Raw genomic sequence first — 20,376 nt, forward strand, 5'->3', positions numbered from 1 at the left:
TGACACTGGGTCACGTCCATCTCTGGCGCTAGTCCCAGCAAATGCCCAGGGAAGAGTATAGGAACAGAGCAAGCACATATGAAACCTTCCTGCCCCTCATACTGTCCCCCCAGCCTCTCGCCACCTTCAGCTCAGGGCAGTGCCTCTTCAGGCAGTAACAGGGCTGCTGAGAAAAGACAACGTAGAGGTTGTTTCACCAACCGATTTGGTACTTTGGCTGGCTCCACACTTCTGTTACGTCCGAAGGACACAGTCCTGTTTGTCACACCTGTGGAGGGAAGCCCTGGGTTTGGCCCTATTTTGTTTTCAACACAAAAGCCATCCTGATTGCAAGAGACACCCCCAGAAAGGTTTAAAGTCCTTTGCAATTACTGAATCTTGCAGTGCAATTACTAACACACCGGCCGAGACTTAGCTAAAGCTCAGTTCCTGGGAAGAATGGGTCTTCACTGAAAATATCCTAATACCAGCCACGTGCTGGCACCCTCCATCGCTCACTACAGCTTTTCAGGCATCCATAGCCGCATCTCACAGCACAGAACAAGCACCTTTCTCAGGATGAGAGACAGATACTGCGCTGCACTCCCAGAGCAACTCTTTTACTAAGTCTCACAAACCTCTGGTGAGTTAAGGACAGGAGCAAGGCAGACCGCAAAATACTTTCCCAAGGACCAGCTGGAGCTCTCAGAACTTTGTCCACTCTCCCATTTATACCTGAGCCACCGATACATAAAAACAGCATAGGGCATTCCAGGAAATAGGATGAGATCAGGCAGTGACGGATAAAGCATGGAGTGGAAAGCCAGTCCTGGAGAAGGAGAAATAAAAGATGGTCCAAAACAGTCAAAGAAACTTCACTGAAAAAGAGAAGGTAAAAGTGGAAGAATAAATGGCATCAGAGACAAAGTGGGATTGCACATGCCAAAGGTTTGCAGACTCTTCTCTTCCATATTCCCTTATCTTTCTCCCAAAAAGCAATCGCTGTACTAGAGGGTAGGGCATGAGCTGTTTGTAGCCTGCTTTCCTAAGGAGAGAATTTGCACCTTCCAAAAAAAAAGACTAAAACCAAAAAGAAAAATAGTGTTTTCTAGATGGCATTTATTTCCTCTTGAAAGAAAAAGCAACTGATTAAATGTTTCCAGTTTACAGTCATGTTAGGAGAACATAAACATACGTCTGGTCAAGAGACATTGGAGTTAAGTACCACACTGGCACCAGATTTGTGGCCTGAGTGAGAGCAGAGCTGGTACGACTGGCTGCACCGGCACTGCTGCTGAGTACCTTCTCAGCTCATAGCCTCTTGGAGTGAGGCTGCACGGGGACCTGAAATAGGAAGCTCCCAGTGTAACACACTGCACTGCAGGTCAAGGATAGCATCTAAAATGCACATCCTTCAACAGCCCTTTCATTTTTCTCCCAGTGGCCTTATCTGAAGACCTTGACCACTCGAAGCAAATGGCAAGTCTTCTATCTCATCGGGCTTTCGATCAGGATTCATGTTGTTACAAGGGCAGTTGTTGGAATGTGCCACATTTTTTACAGTCCGAGAGTGTGTAATATTGGATCTTTTACATTTGTACGTTAAGAAAAAAAAATCTGAAGCCAGGTGAGCCCTACAAGATGCGGCATGGCCATCGTGAGGAATGGGAACATCACAGAAAAACAAGAAATGTAATTTCTGACACAGATGATGATACAGAAAAGACCAAGAAGATGTTCTGACAAGCAGTAGTTACCCAGCGTTCCTGCTTCCACGGAAAACTCTGGGATCCCTTTTGCTGTGCATGAACAACAAAAGAACTGGCACCTTTGTAAGTCTAAAGTAGGGCTTCTGTAAGATTACAGATTTCTGGCAGGTTAAGACCTGAATACTCATGGTTCATACAAACCCTATGGCACCTGTTTCCAGGAGAAGGAGTGTTAGATTTCCTTGGTTAAATTCCTGCTACAAGAATGATCTGACCTCCTTAAATCTGACTGCTCTAACAAGCTTTACATGGGACTAGACATTCACATTGACACAAAATGTGGCAATCCACTAGCAGGGACTGGGAGAGGCAATCTTTAGCAAAGACACTGAGCTTCTGCATTGCTATTGGAAAATACTAAGAAGACTCTGAGATATTGGCTTTAATTTACCATTTCCTGGGATCTACTGTCAGAAAGAATGTGCCACAGCCTATGGCACGCTGCTACAAGGACAAGGCGCATTCAAGCGGCAGCACCACAGGGAAGAAAGATCAATACAGCAATGGCAAGGTGCTGCCGGCGAGGAAGCCCAGCCTTCGGACTTGCCCAGGCAAGTACTTTTACCTGTGGGCAACAGCTTTGGGGTGAAAAAAATAAAAATTGAGAAATGTTCTAGTCCGAAATGGTGCCGTGATGCTTCATGGGAATTGTCATTTGAGTGCTGCCTGCTCTCATGTCCTGATCCCAGCTGCATGTGTCATGGTGAAGGAGAATATCAGAGGGGCTAAAAGTCTGATGGGGGATAAAATGCAACTACAGAACCCAGCCCACAGGGAACAGTCATGATTTTCAGCTTCCTTGAGACATCCATATACTGCTTTAAAATCAAAGTATTTGGGGTGCTGGTGCATTCAGATTTTTAAAACAAGTCTAAGTATTTCTTTGAAAAAAAAAAGAAAAAAGGTTTTGTTGAGAACCATTTTTTCAAACCTCCAACATTTTTCAAACCACCTCTTATTTGTTGACTTTCATTGTCAGCTACAAAGTGCGCTTTTGGTTTCCTGAGTTGAAAGGAGTTGGGATGATTCTAAATGGGAGGAAATGCAAAGTTTCAGTGGGTCTTGATCTGCTAAAAATGCAATAATAAATACTGGGCAAAGGATGTCCCTAGAGAATTGTGTTTGTCTCCTTCCATTTTGGAGACGAGTCAAGGAATGACCAAATTTTGTGGACATGGTTATAAATAAACTGGTTAAAAAGAAACTCCACCTGCAGTTTCTCAGTGGGCTGACTAATCCTTTCCTACTTCGATTGTTTGCATAGCCCTGCTGCACACGATTAAACAGCTAGTAATGACGCACTCACTGTGTTTTCCCTCAGAGGTAGCCACATCTCATTCTGAGCGTCTTTTTGCAAAATTCACTGCGTCCCTTTACCAGGAAGGATGCTTTGCAAATGAAGGCTGCTGCTGCTATGAAATTGGAGCTGCCTCTTCCTAGTGCCGTGAACATAAACATCAGCAACTGGATATCTTTCCAAGATAGCTTCCTCTGAAGCAAGAGGGGAGAAAGAAAAAGGGAGACTTAGCATTACTTTATATCAAAGCTAAGTGTAAATATATATTGCTGAATTAACAGTGTGGAGACTGACCATATGCAATCATCTTCCTAAAATAGCCAAGGGAAAGTGTCACAAGCCCAGGCAAATCTTGGCACATGCACAGCGATAATTTTGTAACTATTTGCTGTCCAAAAAGCCAAGATAAATCAACAGGATCTTTGCAATGAGTTTGCCGGATTTTGTTCACGTTTGGGGTACAAATTCAGGAAGTATGTTGTAAAGGAAAAAAGGTGGAGTTAGAATCCAGAAGCATTTGGCTCAGCCTCAAGCAAAGGTTACCATCTGCCGCTAAGCAGTACCCTGGCCCAGCACCACCCAGAATTACTAAATGTAAGCTGCTGCCAGAAGGACTTTTATAGCAGGACCAAACTCCTAGCAGGAACAGGTATGCAGCTGTCCCAACACACAGAGATGACTGAACTACACAGTGTTAAACACTCACTTCTTCTTTCAAGCCAACACTCAGACTTGCCTGTTGTCAGTTCCCACATGATATGTGTTCAGATTTTTTCCTCTCCTGTTGAATTTTGCTAGAAGAGGGATATGACTTAACCTGTTTGGACTGACCCATTAAACAAACATGAGCAGGACATGGTGTGCTAGGAAAGGAGCATGCGTGTTTTCATGAAGGGAACTGACTTCTTGATTTCTTGATGTTGTCACAGGCAAGCCTCTTCAGACATATTTATGCTGGAACAGACTACATTTTTTTCAGCCCCAGAGGGATTACTTTAACAAAATTTGTGTTTCCTCTGGATTTTTTCCTTAACAGCTTGGTTAGAGGAAAAGAGAAAACCAGTCCTTGATCTGCAAGATCTCCTATGTTTGGTCCCAAAGTTTGGGAGTTACTCACCAAAAGGCAGGAAAGCTGCTATGAGCTGCAATGAAGTAGGGGAATGGAACAAGGGTCGGACCCCTATAAGCTATTAATACAGATATGAAACAAAAAATTAAAAAAAGAAAAGAAAAGGCTAGTTTTCAGGATATATTTGACATTTTTAAGGGATCGGAGAACAGGAGGGGAAGGAGAGTGGGAGAAAAATGTTGCTTCATATCGTGTCTGTAATGGTCGGTAAGTGTTTCCAGGCCAGAAACTAAATTTAAGCAACATTTTCACCCACTCTGGAGTTTCTAGACTGCATCTCCATTCGAACAGCAGCACAATAAGCTTACTAATTTTTCCCCACCATAAGCACATACTGGGTTTGTCTACTTCCCCATCTCCAAACCATATGAGCATTTACTAACAGAAGTCTTGTTAAACCAAAAGTCTCAATGGCAGTTTTCATGTATATGTGTGTGCACATGGAACACATATACATGTATACAGATGAATTATCAAAATACTATCATAAAGCTAGTGTTCTTTCTCAACACCCCTTCTCTGCCCACCCCACCTCCCTCCCCTTCCCCAGGCCAGCATATTTCAAAACAGACTGGAACTGAAAACTTTCAAGAGCCATCCAGCCCTTGTTAGCACTGCAAATGTCTAGGTGCGTTAACAAGTCCCCGGTCCACCTCTAGGATGCATGTTGACGAACGGCCTCTAGTTCACAATACTGATTCCTTGGATTCAGGGTCTGCTGTACTGGTTGCGTTGGAGACTTGGTTTTTGTGGGTTACCAAAGGCGATGTTTCCCCTTCAGACTTGCTGTTAGCAACTGCTTCTACGTTGACTTCCTTTAGCTCCTGCTCTTTGTCTTTCTTTTCTTTCTCATTCAGGTAATTAAGGATGCCCGCTCCTAGGGCATCCCCTTCCACATTCACAACTGTGGTGGTTCGGTCCCTGGTTAAGATCAGAAACAAAAAATAAAGCAGCATGCTTTTAGCTTAGGAGAGTTACAACACAATAAGGGGAGCTGATTCACCCCTGCTGATCCACTAACATCAGTGGAGCTAGACAAAGGAGATGTTGTTACCACAGGTATTTTCCACAGAAGTATCATCACCATTTCAGAACTAAAAATGTGCACTGGAGCTGGTTTAAGGTTGGCCCAACCGTTACTATCAACTGGTTCCGGTCTCTCGGTGGGTTGCAGCAATGGTACTACTCTTTCTCAGGCATCTCTCTTTTCCCAGCCCACCTCCTTCCTCCTTCTCTTCCCCAGGCCAGCATTTTTCAAATGCGAGTTCAGAGCAGAAACTTAATTTGGGCTTATCCAGAAGGTGAATCAGAGCACCCAGCTCTCTTTTTTAACTATAGAGACTCGTACCTTAACCCAAACACCTACTTAGGGGGTCCTTCCAAAAGCAGGCAGAATGACTGTGTTCTCTGGATTTCTTGCTAGTAGCACCTGTCCTAATCTTTGGTCCCACAACACAAAACTACTGTGTCCCAGGGTCTAACAGAGGAGGTTTATGGGCCATAAAGAACAATTTCTTCATGTGCCGTCTGAGACTTCTGTTAAGTCATTCTGCAGCCTAACTTCAACATGTGCTCAACTTGTAACTGTGGTCCTCTGGTAATTAAACGGCTGGCATTAAAACAAGACATGGGACTCCCTCCTTCCCCCTTTTGTTACCACGAGGCTGAGTTCCTTGACTAGAACAACAGTGTTGACCACAGAGGGGTGCTACATATTTTGAAATGAAGGCAGCCAGCACAACACAGGCTGAGGGCAGCCCAGAGTGAAAGGAAGGGCAAGCTTTTCACTCTTGCCTCCAGGCACTTGAGTACAGCTTGTGGAAAGCACAGCTACGCTTGTTGAGTACAGCTTGTGGAAAGCACAGCTACTGCTTTAATCCTTGAGGAAGATGGGATACAAAGAGCTAGCCACTGCTTTGCCTGTCTCTCCTGTCCTTTGGAGGTGGCTGATCCCCAAGAGGTGACAGCAAGAAAGAGTTTGATGGCCCTAATGAAGCTGAAGCTGTAGGAATATGATTGTGCTCCACAGACACGTGTGATGTGGGAAGAGGAGGAGGTAATACTGCTGCCGTGTTCCCCAGCCTCTGGAATTCAACAGTGTTCTCAGGCATCCTAATTTCCACATCTGCTGTGGAAGTACACCATCTATACAGAGAGGCTGGTGTTCCCAAAAAGCAATGAAGAGGGATTATGTACAGTTTAAACCAGGAACTGCCCAGAAACCCACCAACTGGAAAAAAACCCCAATGGGATTCAGTTCGCTTGACCCATACTGACCAGTCATTTCAGCCCACTACCCAACTTCAACCAGATGGCTTGAAAGCAGATTATGCTTTTAAATTATCAGATCACGCTTACTTCACTAGCATTTAAACTCTAAGCATGCTGTAATTCATGAGTGCTCAGAGAAGTCCTTCCAGTTTGATTTTCTACTATTGGAAGAACAGCAGCCAGCCAGGCTTGTTCGAGGAAAAGCGGAGACACCCTTTTCCACGGGGCTCATCTAAGCTCTAAGAAGTCACCTGCATGTGGCATTCACACTTATGCACTTGTGGCTGGGTCCTCAATACTTAAAGCAAAACAAACTTTCTAGGTTTTCCTTAATCTAATTTAGGTGGTACAGAGGGTGAATTTAGGCCTTAACAAGGACATAACTATGTTAAGTGGTGAGATAAGCTCTTCCAAACAGAGCTAGGCAAGGAGATAATCTCTCATGTTTCAAGGAGGGGAATGGCTCTTGGAAAGAAGAGAAGGAGTTGAGCAAAGGTCTGACCTCTTATCTCTTTCCCAGAAGATGGAAAGGAAAGGTGGTAATACTGTATACTAAACTTGTGACTCCCAGCAGCGTGTTCCAGCTGTGACACTGCGCACAGCTGTGATGAGTGCCACAAACCCTCTGTGTCCCTGCCCTGCCAATGGATGGCACTTCTCTGTGACGCTTGTGTTGGTGCTTTGACCAGTCTTGAACTATAAAAATAGTTCAAACAATAGCTGACAACAGCTTCTGATGGAGACTGCTTCCCACATGTGACCAAGAAAGCTTTGCACCACTATTCAGACTCAATTTCCTTTTTCCCCCTTCCCTCCTAGTGTCCAACTAATTTCCAGCAATATCAACACCTTCTGAACAAACTTTTATCAATCCTTCTAAAGGGAATTGAAACCAGGAAGAAATACGTTTCAGTAAAGGCTGAGTAAAAAAGCTGAAGAGGGATTTTAGCATATTAACTGCTTTAATTGAGAAGGGACCACCTTTTCCATTATCTGTCAAGAGTTACCTGTCCTGTAAGCAGCCATATCTTGTAGGGTTTTATTTTATACTGCGCTACTCTGACTACCCTGCCCCATGCTTCCAGCTGAACATGCTGCATGTCATGCAACAGCAGACACGTGTGGCCTAAAGTACTTACACAATCCAGTCCACCGCTAATATCAAGGAGAGATCGTTGGTCGGAAGTCCAATGGCCTCCAAGATGATAGCGATGGTGAGGACTCCTCCGGCTGGGACCCCGGCTGCACCCACACTGGATGCGGTAGCTGTCACACTGCAAATCAATTTGCGTACACGGTTAGCAGGAGCTCCGCAGCACTCCTCTTCTACAGTTACATCACACATTTCCCCGCTATGGGAATTGTAAACAAACTCTACAGCATGGGACACAGATCATTTGCTTCCCAGGCAAACCCTTTCCTGCCTGCTGATGCAAAGTAATGGGTACAGAGCACAGCTGCTCAGCAGGCATCCACAGCAGCTACCAAGGCAATGGCTCTGTGTTTAATACCACTATGGCCTTTTCAGAAAAAAAAAACCCCAACCAACACAACTATATCCTGCTGCCTTACTAATATATCCATTTCCAAGTCACGTATCAGTTCACGTATGCTGAGTACCTTACATCTCCTGGCCCCAAATGTATAAAGGTAAACCCTGCCATGCAGGGTTCTGTCCCTTCTCTGTGTATCGCTTGCATTCAAACACAGACCCTAAATCAGGAGCTGGAAACCTGCGGTGCATGTGCTACAGACATGGACCCCACACCTTTTTGTGTGCAGATGTCTACAACTGAGTTTTCCTTGGACTATCACTGCATAATCCTCTGGCCTGTGTTAACATCTGATTCACTAAGAGCACCCAAAAGGCTAATTTGGCAATCTGCCAAGAAAATAATGCCCCAGCCCTGCCTTAAATAGACAAACAATATACTGTGAAATGCAATAAGGAAGGAAATAAAACCTGGCCAGGGAGGGTGAAAAAATGCCAGGAACCAGCCCTAGGAGGCATCTGGTGGATACAGCTATGGCTTCTTCGCACAGTGAGGGGCTACAACTCCTTGTAGGATCCTCACTTAAGGGATTTTGAGGAGGGAAATGAAGAGAATGACACTTCATGGGATATGGGACATGGGAGGATATTCCAGGCATAGAGGGGACAGAGTCCTAGAGAAGGAGGCAGGACTGAGGTGGTGGAGGAGGTAATGGAGCAAAGCAGTCAGGAGGGGAATGATAATGGGTCTGACCTGGGAAGCCAGCGATGCGATGGTAGGAAGGGCAGAGGTAAGCAGGAGCAGTGTCTTCAGTATGAAATTGATACATAAGGAACTGAGGAGCTGGCAGGAGGATTTTCTAAGACATCCAGAGGGGGAAAATCAGGGGTGGCTTTCCGGGTAGAGCAGCATGCCTCAATTACCCAGCTTAATGGTGAGTGGAGGGTGGGGGAGTGAGATGATGCTTAAGGAAGGAAAGGAATTTTGTGTGAGAAACAGCTTTAAACAGCTCAAAGTCTGTTTCAGAATTCAATTACTCCTCCCAGGTTCCACCTTTTATTAAATCGAGATTCTGGCAAATCTTATAAAGCTTGAAAGACTCCATCCTTTAATCACCCTATAATTATGTTTCATAGCAGTTTGCAAGCTTTAGGTCAGAGATGTGGAATGCAAACTGCTAGCTATTAACAGAGAGACCACAGGCTTGAATGTGTCTGGGGGCCATAAGGATGTGGTTGCAATAGCAAGCAACTTACAGAATTGTGAAGATTTGCCCAGGGTTGAGGTCGACATTGTTCAGCTGAGCAATAAACACAGCTGCCATGCACTGAAAAATAGCAGCTCCATCCATGTTTACAGTCGCTCCGATAGGAAGGATAAACCTGCTGATCCTCTTGTCGACTCCATTGTTCTCTTCAATACACTTGATCATCGATGGGAGAGTGGCTGAGCTGGAAACAGAGAATAGGGAAAAAATCAAACCCAAAGCATCAGGGTGCACTGAATGGAAAGTCACTGTCTCATGGCTTTCATGTTTCTAACATGCTGCAGACAGGACTGTCAAGACAATGATGCCATCTTATAGTCCCTCTCTGCCATGATAGCAATGAGGGACCCTCCTTGTTGGTCTTGAGCAGCAGTATTTAATGATCTGCTTCCATCCAGAAATAGCTGATAAGGACTCTAATCTCCCAGAAGCAAGAACTCATGACTTAACACAGTATGCAGCCTAACAGGGCTGTGGAATGATCAAGTCTCAAACCACAAAAATACACCAACAGATGCCTATATAAACACACAGATGCAACAGCAATCTCTGTTAATGTTGTACTAGTACCTTCTCAAATGAACAGACAAATAATAATAAAAAAAAACCCCACTGTTGGATTTATTTCTTGCATTATAAATTACATGGTTTTACTCATAAACCCTCTCCTACTTCATGTACTTCAGCTCCTGTGACAGACATGCATCTACTTTTGCAGATGACCTGAAATGATTTTATGTAGTTATGATATCTGATCAGGTGTTTGCCCCTTGAGAAAAGTGTAAATGACATGCTTGATAGTTTGGTTATGACAAATAAAAGCTGATCAGGCCAGATCTTTGAATTCATTAATGTTAAGTCCCTTTAAACTAGCTAATAAGTCTGCTTTTCTCCTGCAAAATTAGTCTAAACTTGTTCCAGATCCTTCTGAACTTGGAGAACTAAACTTGTCAGGACAAAGCCCCTCACTACTGACCCTCACTTTACTTAAAATTGAAAGGACAGCTGGCAGGATCTTTTTAAGGCAACTACTTTCACCTTTCCCAAAAAAAATTTCCAACTCAGCATCATGCTATAGTCCCCGTATTTTGAGGAATTGTTTTCAACAGCTAATTATCAGTATGTGCTGTGCGGCAGGCTGCTGACAGCAGTGAGACTCTCTACGCTCAGAAGTCTCTTTTTGCAATCTCAGGAACAATATTCACACCTAAACCTCAACACAGTTTGGTGTTGGGATATAACCAGTTTACAGTGACAAATATAACCAGGCTATAATCCCAAAAGAAGCACAGAAACCCACCTGGAGCAAGTGGCAAAAGCAGTGGCAAGTGGTGTAATAAGTCCTAAGAGAAAACGATACGGATTTTGACGTGTGGATGCAAAATAAATAAGCGGCAGAATGATTCCTCCATGGATGAAGTGGCCCAGAATAGAGGCGAAGATGTATTTTCCCAGACTGGTCACCAGAAGCACAATATCTTCCATTTCCACAATCTTGCTCCCAACAAGGAACATAATGCCAATAGGTACATACCTGTGTAAAAAAATACTGCCTGTCATTAAGTACAAATAAAAAGCCTTGAAAAATACGACATCTTCCATCCTGGACATAATAATATCCTTCTAAAGGATACGCTGCTCCTACTGAAGGGTAGCGCCTTATTCACCACACACTCAGGTTAAGCAAATTTGGAAGGCCTCTCTAACACTCTTGCTTGTTGGAAGGCATGCAGTCAAACTGAAAAAATCTCTGCCTAGGCCCTCAAAGACACAGGTAGGAGAGTGCCGAAGGGAAGCCAAGTGGGAAGCAGAAATGCTGGCAGAAGCTATCAGGACAAGACACCGGTGTGGAGTTTTAGTCCATCAGGGAGGAAGGCAGGCAAAGACCTAAAGCTAAAGTCACTGTTGAAGGGACGGCAGACGGTAAGAAAGAAAAAGGAGCAGTATCATGTCACTGGAGCAGAGAAAGGGGTGGAAGAGTAGGATCTTACACACGTGGTGACTACCAGAAGTATGAAGTTAGGTCATTAAAATGGTAGACATACTGGGTGCCAACATATTCAGTGTAGGAAAGTAAAAGCTATGCCCATACCAGAGAGCTCAGCTAACAGCTGCTGATGCATGTGCCAAAGATAGCAGTTATCTCTGCTATTTGCCTACAAAAGACTAAGTTAAATGATCAGGCTTCCAGAGTTTCCCTCAAGCCAACAGCCACGTACACGTACATTCCCATGCCTCCGATCTAGAAACGTGCCACGTCTTAGGACGTCAGCATTTGTTTGAGGTTTCCTTTGTCAGAACACTTGGAGCTGCTCCAGAGGAAAGGCCACCTGCGGGCCACAGCCACACCTCTGGTTCCAGTAGTGCAGCTGGGAACAGCCCTAAAAAGACAGAATTGCCCTTGCACCTACAGCACAACAGCTACTAAATGAACTGCAGGAATCACTTCAGGCCCAGGGTCAGTTCTTCCAAAGCTCTACTTGGGATGTCTGTGTCCGAGTACCTCTGCTGACGCTGTCCGTGCTCCATCCATTTCTGCTTCTAAGATTAAGAAATACTAAAAGATCACCCAGCTCTCCAAAACTCTGCCCCAGGCACACATGTGACTACAAAAGATCTGCCTGTACATCTCAGGAATAAAGAATGTTTTTTCTCCCACTCTCCCCTCCAATCCAATGTCCCTGTTCAAAGAAGCTGATCTGTGGAGTCAGGACAAACTTCAGAAGGTTTGGTTAAGCATGCAAAGGTTTGGAAAGGTGGGCAAGCCTTAAGGTTGCCCAGATCACTCACTTCTTCCTAGCCTGCCTCTCCCTCAGTGGTTCTGCAGCTCTGTTCTGTGCAGAGAGCACCTCCTTATGTCCCAGATCAATGTGAGCATCCTCTCTCTGTCGTCCCTTGGCCAAATCTCTAGGCAGGCCTGCTGAACCTTCCCCACTTAGCCTCTGCCAATTCTGTGACATACTGCCTTTGAACTATGTTTCTGAGCACCCCGATTAGCCAGGTCTAGCTGAGCCCCGGTCCTGCATAAGCTCTGCAAACATGAACACTGGATTCAGAGCTGAGACTGGATCCCTCCCCTTGAAGAGGGAGGCTGGAGAGGAAGGAACTGAAAGTTGAGACCAAAGTGCTGCTAAACACGAGAGCGGCTGTTGAATGGGACTAGACACGAGCTCAAGCTGCTTTGTCTCTCGGTAGTATGATTTCACCCATTCCGAAGTATCCTTTGGGAAGTACATACAGCTTGACAGATTTTGAGTAAATACCAGGATGACACAAGAGCCTTAAGGAAGGAAAGAGAACAAGTAAGGGCTACGGTGCACTACAGTGTTAAGAGTCAGCTGTAGTCCCGATAATCCACAAAGTAAAGGATTATGTACCGATTGGCTTGAAGTGTTAGCACTGTAATCAGCTGAATACAAGAACTGCCTCTTATCAGTATTCAGTGTCCAAGGAATTACACTCAAGAGTGGAAAACTTAAGCTGCTTTGAGACTTTGAATTTTTCAATCCCTTATGACAGCAAATAAGACAGAGATCTGCCTGTGTAAAACCAGGTGTTTTGTTAAAACCTTTCTACTTCTTAGAGGGAGGAAAATAGTAGGAATGAAAAATGCAGAATGAAGGGAGGAAAAATACCTCTGCTAAGGTAAGCTTATAGCTTTTCCAACAGCTTTGGAAAGGGAGTGAGAAATGTCCCACTGATAATTTGTTAGCTAGCTGTCCTTATGAATATTTTTATTTTTGTATGTGAGGTATTAATACTGTTGGTTTCACAGGAGCAGCCTAGACCCATCCAGCTGCACAAGAACAGCATGATACTGCTCTGAGGCCCAGATTCATCCCACCTGACAGAAAATCCTGTCAGGAGGCTGGTCCTACCCCAGCTTAGGTGGCCTGAACCGCTCTCTAGAGGTGCCTGCCTCCTCCAATGCTGGTTTCTTGCCTAGTGAAAAAGTTCAGTGCGCTCCAGTTCCTAACATACAGACTTTTTTTGGTGCCAAAAGCTTTGTGAGATTGGTCAGAGCAACATTCACCCCATAAACATGTCTGGACTCCAGGGAAGTAAGTGAAATAATGGATTTGTTCATTAATAGGCAGGAGACCAAATAAACAATCAACTTTAGGAAATACCTATTCTCAGGGATGTGAAATGGAAAAAAGAAGCATCTCTGGAAAAGCAAGCACAAACAAGAAACAGCTGATCGCTCTGCTAGTAACATTAGTTCCTGCTTCACCCAAGAAAATGAAAGAGATTGTAGAAGAGGAACAGAGATTTAAAGATCCAATGTATAACTCAGGCTCTGCTGATAACAATGACAAAACACTCAATAGCCAGCACTACTGTTTCAGTAGGATGCAGAGCATTGCCCTGGAGACTGTTCCTCCCTTCTATACAAAGGGACGTAGGTTCTCCATCACCCTTTGATGCAAGTGGACAGGTGGGGTTCTGTATTCATGCACTCAACAGGGTTTCTCTCAAACCAATGCCAGTGAATGGGCTATCTTCTGATCTCCTCGGATATCTTTCAGGTGAGTACAAGTAACCTTTTGACCAACAGAAAAATCAAGGCATGAAACTACAAGACTACAAGTATGATTTTAGTTACGCACTGCATTTGCAAGTGCACTCCAAGCACAAACATCCCTGGCCTTCACATGACCATATTCCTCACTTGCTCACATCTCCTTTATTCATTCAAAGCCAGTGCCTTTAGGCACATGATGGCAGCTAGCCATGAGCTTATGCTGCTTTGAAATAGAAAGCCGCCTTTCCGCTAATTAATCAAAAAGGAGTCCTGGAGATGATTTTTAAGCAACCCTCTGAAGTGTTCCAGACTGATACCTTAAGCTATGCGTGACTGTCTAACTACAGGGCACAAGCAAGAAAAAAAGACCCCAACGTGTGACACCATGACATTCACTTTTGCTGTGATGAGGAATCTGGTAGGAAAAAGCTGGAGAGATGGATAAATGGTGAGACTCCTGAACTGAGCATAGTATTGTAGTGCAGATGCATCTGCAGTCACACACTTACCACATAATCCAGGAAACCAAGACCATAGTTGCCTCATTGAATGAATTAAAGAAGCGAATCAGATCTTCCCCTTCCTGGCCAAGCTTTTTCAGCGCCACTCCTAAAATCAGAGCGAACAGCACCAGTCCCAGGATATTCATCCCTTCAATCTCAGTACCGACAGGGATCTGTAGAGGCAAAAAAAGGCGGCTTGTTAGATGCGAGACCGGCACAAAACCCAACAAAGGGGTAACCTCATTTTGTTGCTGCCCCATCGATCTGAAATCAACAAGCAGAACTTATTTTGGGAAGGAAGAACCTATTTTGTTGAAGGAAACCAAACAAGATCTGTATGGAGTCCAGATACAAACCTCCCTAGTTATGAGCTGGCATGGATTCACTGGAGAAGGAAAGGGCCTGCCACTACCTCCCCTCACGCCCTTCAATATGATACGTGTGCTCTGAGTGACCTGAACAGGAAACCTCCCCAGTTTACTCAGGACAAGCTCCACTGCAGATGCAAAACAGCACGGGCACTGATGACACATGTGGTTAACAGACTGAAATGTTCCTCCCTGTTTCCCCATGAGGGAAGATGGGTGTGGGAGAGACCACAGGTATAAATGGCAGATACTGGTGATACTGCCTTCCTAGCTCTGCTTATTTCCACCAAGCATCATTCACTGTCGGCACTATGATATTCTACCGCCTAAACAAATCATACCTGCAAGAGGCTTGCAGTGGTCTGGCCCCAAACATGCTCTTATTTCCTGACACCTCTGATGGGAATCTGCTCTCAGAAACTGCCAGCTCCATCACTTTAATGCAATATTTATACCAAGGTAAAAACCACGAGAAAACAACCAATGTTATGAAGCAGAAAGGGGGGAGAGGGGCAGAGAAAGGTAGCAAATCTTGGAAACCTGCTCATTCATCTGTCCACGTCAGCTGTGGGAGATACAGAGAGAACAGAAGGAATACCTGTTCCCTGTCTCAGAAATTATGTGGCTGCATGGTAAAAGTAAGAGGATAAAAACAGGATCCACCTATTGACAAAAACTAGTCTACTCACAAGTCTGCTCTGCTGGTCCTTCACTGTTTGTTTCTCAAAGACAACTGGAGCTTGTTTGGCAATGTAGTATCATACGAACTGAATGAGTGTTCTTGTGGCTATGTAAAAATATAATTGTTTTGACAAACTGGTTTTTTTTTCCCCCCAACTTGGCAGTACAAGCTCAACATGTCAAATTGTTGTTTTATTTGGAAGGGCTTCTAAAACAGCTTAGGTTTGTGTACAAGTTTTGGCCTCTGGCTAGTTTAAGTAGACACTAGCTCAACACTAGGAAAGAAAAATATATTCTGAGCTACAAGCTTGAAATGAATATTGACTAAAGAACTCGGGATACTGATCTGCTAAATCGGATAAAACCAGCCTGCTTGAGATGATATTTTTGCTGGAAGTATACTGCTGAACTGGACTGTCTCTTAGTGGCAGGTGGAAAAAAAGTACTGCAGGGAAGGGGATAAAACATAAATTATACACAAAAGCATGAAAGCTAAACTGCTGTTTACAGAAGTGTTTACAAACAATGAAGGTTCTGGCTTTTTTTATTTGCTAGCTACAAAATAGTTAGATATAGGATCTCCAATTTTTTATGGTAGTTGCTTGTTCAGGGCTAAGTTGTCAGTATTTATTTGATTTCCGATTGAAAGAACTGAAAACATGGACAGGATATTAAGAATGGGGCACAGTATATCTCCAGAGATGTCTGAAGAAATGTGCCATTTTGTCCACACACAGTAACACTTTTCTGTCTGGATAGTTTTGTCTATATTCCGTTTTGTGTGCCTGAAAGCCCTGAACTCTTCTGTGGTTAGAAAAGTTAGACAAAAAAAATGACACCCTCCTATTATTGAATAAACTGTCCGTGTACATGGCATGCACACGTTCTTCTATTTTTCACTTCTGTTGGTAAAACATGACTCTAGGGTAGGAGATAAGGTATACCATAAGGGTGAAGAGAATCTAACAAAGTTTCAGTAACAATTTATCAGTAACAACATACAAATCGATGTACAAGTCTCAAATTTTATTAGCAGGAAGAAAGTAAATGAGTAGTAAAATAATGCTGCCATGTCATTTCATCAAACCCAAAGCTTTCTCTGGGAAATGTCAACTTGGGAAAAATGTGAACATTTTTACACCAGAAAAAAACCACTTACTTCATTCACGTGGAGTGAATGCAACACTTTTTCATTTTGACACAACTTTTCACCTTGTTGGGTTGTTTTTTTTTTCAACTCATTATTTTATAATATAGCATCTTATATCGAGTTCATTTGATACAAGGCTAATACGAAAAGTTCAGCTTGGAACAGAATTTTACCATAACGGGCCCAAGCTTTTTCCACAAAAAAGAAATCCTAAAACCACTGAATGCTCTTTCGTTTTGGTTCTCATTCAGAAAAAAATAGGTATCAAATTTCGCTATGGAACAGAAATTGAGTGTTTCAAGCTGCTGAAAGTGCCCAGCATCCTGACCTGGATACTATTGGGAGGGAATTTCATTATACTACTTTATACTGATGTTTTGCAAAGCATCTCTGCCCTTTAAACTCCTTCTACTGGAGATTTGCTTCTCAACTCATTAAATGCAGTAGTGTGAGCCTGAAGCCCAGCAACCCACCACCATTCAGGCTTCTCAAAGATCTAGTCTCAGGAACGAGGCAGAAGTGTACTGAATCTGCAAGAAGACTGCTCAGCTTCCCAGCAGCTATGTAGGGCACACAGGGTCACAGAGCAGGACGGAGCTTGGGAGGCACACAGGAGAACCAGAGCCAGAGCTCCTAGTGCTTAATTTGTAAGGTCACTTCCCTGACTAGAGAAGTCCAGGGTTCTTCTAGGCCATTCAATCCCCACAAGCATCCATTGCTCCACCTTCTTCAGAGCCATGGGTGCCAAAGCTGTTCTTGGCAAGCTAGGGGAGGGCAAGAGATAGTAGCATCTCCAGTTAGCTACAGCCAGGGCACAGGTGGCTTCTCACCTTTCATCTTAACCTTCATGGTGGCCTACTGTGCACAAATTGGCCAATTCTCCTCAAACTCCCCTATACCTCTCCAGAACGACAATACATGGAGTTTAGTCTTCTTTCACCCTCGGACATGTCTCTCTTCACCTTGCTCCTGGCCTTGCGATCACTGCTGCTGCTGTTCTCCAAGTGCTTACAATTACTAGTCCTTCAAGCCTAGCTCTTGTGATCTGGGGACCTGTGAATTATTGGTGACCAGAAGGAGGACTCTGTGCACAGCCACCAAAAACTTTTTAGCTGTTTCTCTCTATTCACTGTCATCCTGCCACCCCTTTCAGGTCTTTCTCTTTCTCCCTCTTGAGCCAATTTCTTTACAACACACAACATTCACCATCACTGCAGATGTAGGCAGAAGGTGCATCATTTGCACGAAGTAGTAACTTACTGCAGGAAATTGCTCCCTGCAAATCAAGGGGACAATCTGCAGTGTTCAGGGAATTTCAACTCCTTGCAGCACAATATGGAAAGAGTCCAGCAGTAAATCCTCAGCGGAAGATCCTCTCAGTCCCAGGCTCTAAAACTGGCAGATGCTGAACGGCCTTTTTGTACTCTAACAGAAGAGTGCATCACCCCAAAGGAGCTGCCAAACCAAGCAGCATTGTGGACACCAAACAAAAACAGCTTTAATGAGAGCTTTGTTCCTGGATAAACTACGGGACGCGTTATTGTTTGCTTGAAATTATGTGTTCTGGTAGGAAGATTCATGGAGCTCTTCTGGTCCTTGAATCTCTCTGAAGATCCTATTGTTTTTTAGCTCTTGAAACAAAATGCTTATCAAGGAAACAACTGCTGACATTGAGCTGTCCCAGTAGTAGGTGGCTGAGAAGAAAATGCAGCCATGTGATGTGAGGAAGAAGAGCAGTCACCGGTTTGTGTATTTTTACTGCTGCCACAAGAGGAACTCGGAGTCCCCCACAGCCTCCCTGTGCTGCAGATGGGGAACTGAGATAGTCCGTGCCCCAGGAAGCCTTGCTGCCGAAGAGACAGAGAGGATGTAGCCATAAAAGCTAGGTAAACACAAGGGGAGCATGTGAAACAACAAAAAGGACGAGGCTGAGCAGACTTCTACGTGCCCCACTATTCATATCACCAGCGAGAGAAGACAAGACCTATTAACCAGTGGGGGGTAAAAATATAATCAATGGAAAATTTTGCTCTACACTATTAATGTGGAAAGTAGAAGGAAAACATTTCTCCTCTTCAATCAAATATTCTGCTGATGAAAGAAAATATTAGATAGGAATATCACTGTGTTTCCCTGGAACCCAACTTCTATCGCTATGATATTTATACTATGTATTATCCAAAAAATCATACTCTTCCTTTCCAGACTTAACCCTCATCTATCCATAAATAACATGGTCAGACCAGTACTGAAACTGAGCTAACAAAACTGAGACGATGCTTTCTTTTTATTTGGTCTGCTCTTCCCTAGAGACATCTTCTGGAATTAAAGAATCTCAGCTCTGGTTTCGCTCCAACAACTGAAGAAAAGTTTTGGAAAAGTAATAGCAGAAATAACCTTTGCATCATAACCGCTGGCAAAAACAGGCACTGGTGACAAATTCAGAATATTTTTTCTGATATTGCATCAGACAGGAGTCTGATAAGTCTGATAAAGGAAAGAAGAAAACTGAAAAAGAATCTCACACTTTAAATTGCCGAAAGATGCATTCTTATCTCTTGAGGAAGAGTGATGGCTTTGAACAAGCATTAAAAAAGTACTTGACAGCCAAGCCTATGTCCAATGGATATGGCTGGCCCTGATCTCTGCTTTGTTGCCAAGGAGCCCCTATCAAACTTGACACTGAGGATGAGTAAGAAGAGTCTCATTCACCCTTCATTTACCCCTGCTTAAATGAAGAATAACTCTACACTCTGTGAGCAAACACACATGTCTAAGTGCACATTGTTACAGCCTTTCATATTGAACTTGGTTTTTAGCAGCACGAGGCTGCATGGACATGTACTGCCCGAGGATATAATGGCATGAGAAGAGAAAGTGCTCTTTTGGGATCACATGGCTCTTCTGCAGTCATTGCCACGCATCTATGCCAGATGGGATGAGTGCAGATCCGGGCTAATGCAATCTTACAGGCCCGGGCAGAGCCAGGGCAGATGGGGCTGCCTTCTTCCCCAGTGAAACTGCTCACCGTGTGATAGCAGGCTTCTAGGCAAGGGCTGACTTTTCCCCTGCTCAGTTCTTGTTCCATCCAAGTCACCTGTCACCCTACCTCCAGGGCTGGTGAAAGTTCAGCCCGTCAGCCGAAAGCAGAGTTCAGAAACACACTGTTCTGCATCACCTGCTCACGCACCATGCATGGCGAGGAGAAGGTAATGAGGCCAGTACCTCCTGCGCTCAGGGACACGCTTCAGAGTCCCTCTGGATGAGCATAAACTGCTTTTTCCTCGATGGTTTTACAAACTGGTGGGCAAGACCCAGGTAAGCCCTTCCATGACAAATACAAACATTACAAGTCTCTTGCCCTAGGGGCATTCAAATCATATTAAAAATATAGTAACCCAACATCCGATACTGATCTCAGATAGTCAGAATGAGCCTGAGAAATAGAAAATAACCCTGCAAGTAATTTCCAGTCTCAGACCTGTCTCCCCAAAATCCCATGAAAGCACATGAGATACTTCATTTAGAGTGAGGTGACACGTTGCAGGCTGGGATGCTGGGTCTGTTTCATAGCATGCTGCCTGTAAGACAACGGTAATTATTGCTGGACCTGCAATATGTTGGCTCTGGCCAATAATAAAGATGTTTGATAGCCCTGTGCTGCATGAGAGATGCCACTCAACGGGATATAGAGCATCTCTGGAAGTCCTATGAGCTACATATGGAAGATAACACTCTCTACCTTAGCTACACCTGCAAATTAGTTTCCTTTTTGACACCACTGCAATAGCAGCCTATTTGTAATGTTCTGTCTATAATTTTTACTCCTTCAGACCACTTGTTACTGCTTCAAACAAAATTTCAGCAGCATGGCAACAAGAAAAAATTCTCAACTAACCTCTTTTTTTTTTTTTTTTTCCACAGACCCTTGGGTTTGGGAAAAA

The 20,376-nt window shown here is 44.0% G+C and overlaps 1 protein-coding gene across 1 annotated transcript in view; it reads right to left on the minus strand.

Annotated features, from left to right (window-relative positions):
• Window positions 1-4,278: 4,278 nt before the first annotated feature.
• SLC1A4 (solute carrier family 1 member 4) overlaps window positions 4,279-20,376 on the minus strand; it is an 18,407-nt gene continuing 2,309 nt past the window's right edge. Inside the window, exons 3-7 of the mRNA XM_009290869.2 lie at window positions 14,240-14,406; window positions 10,506-10,739; window positions 9,195-9,389; window positions 7,585-7,719; window positions 4,279-5,095 (exon numbers count right to left, since the gene is read on the minus strand). Of these exons, the coding sequence (XP_009289144.1) occupies window positions 4,861-5,095; window positions 7,585-7,719; window positions 9,195-9,389; window positions 10,506-10,739; window positions 14,240-14,406 (966 nt within the window). The 3' untranslated portion in view covers window positions 4,279-4,860. The remainder of the gene's footprint in view (window positions 5,096-7,584; window positions 7,720-9,194; window positions 9,390-10,505; window positions 10,740-14,239; window positions 14,407-20,376) is intronic.

This window comes from Aptenodytes forsteri, unplaced genomic scaffold (genome assembly GCF_000699145.1).
Source record: "Aptenodytes forsteri isolate BGI_AS27 unplaced genomic scaffold, ASM69914v1 Scaffold346, whole genome shotgun sequence".
Taxonomy (NCBI): domain Eukaryota; kingdom Metazoa; phylum Chordata; class Aves; order Sphenisciformes; family Spheniscidae; genus Aptenodytes; species Aptenodytes forsteri.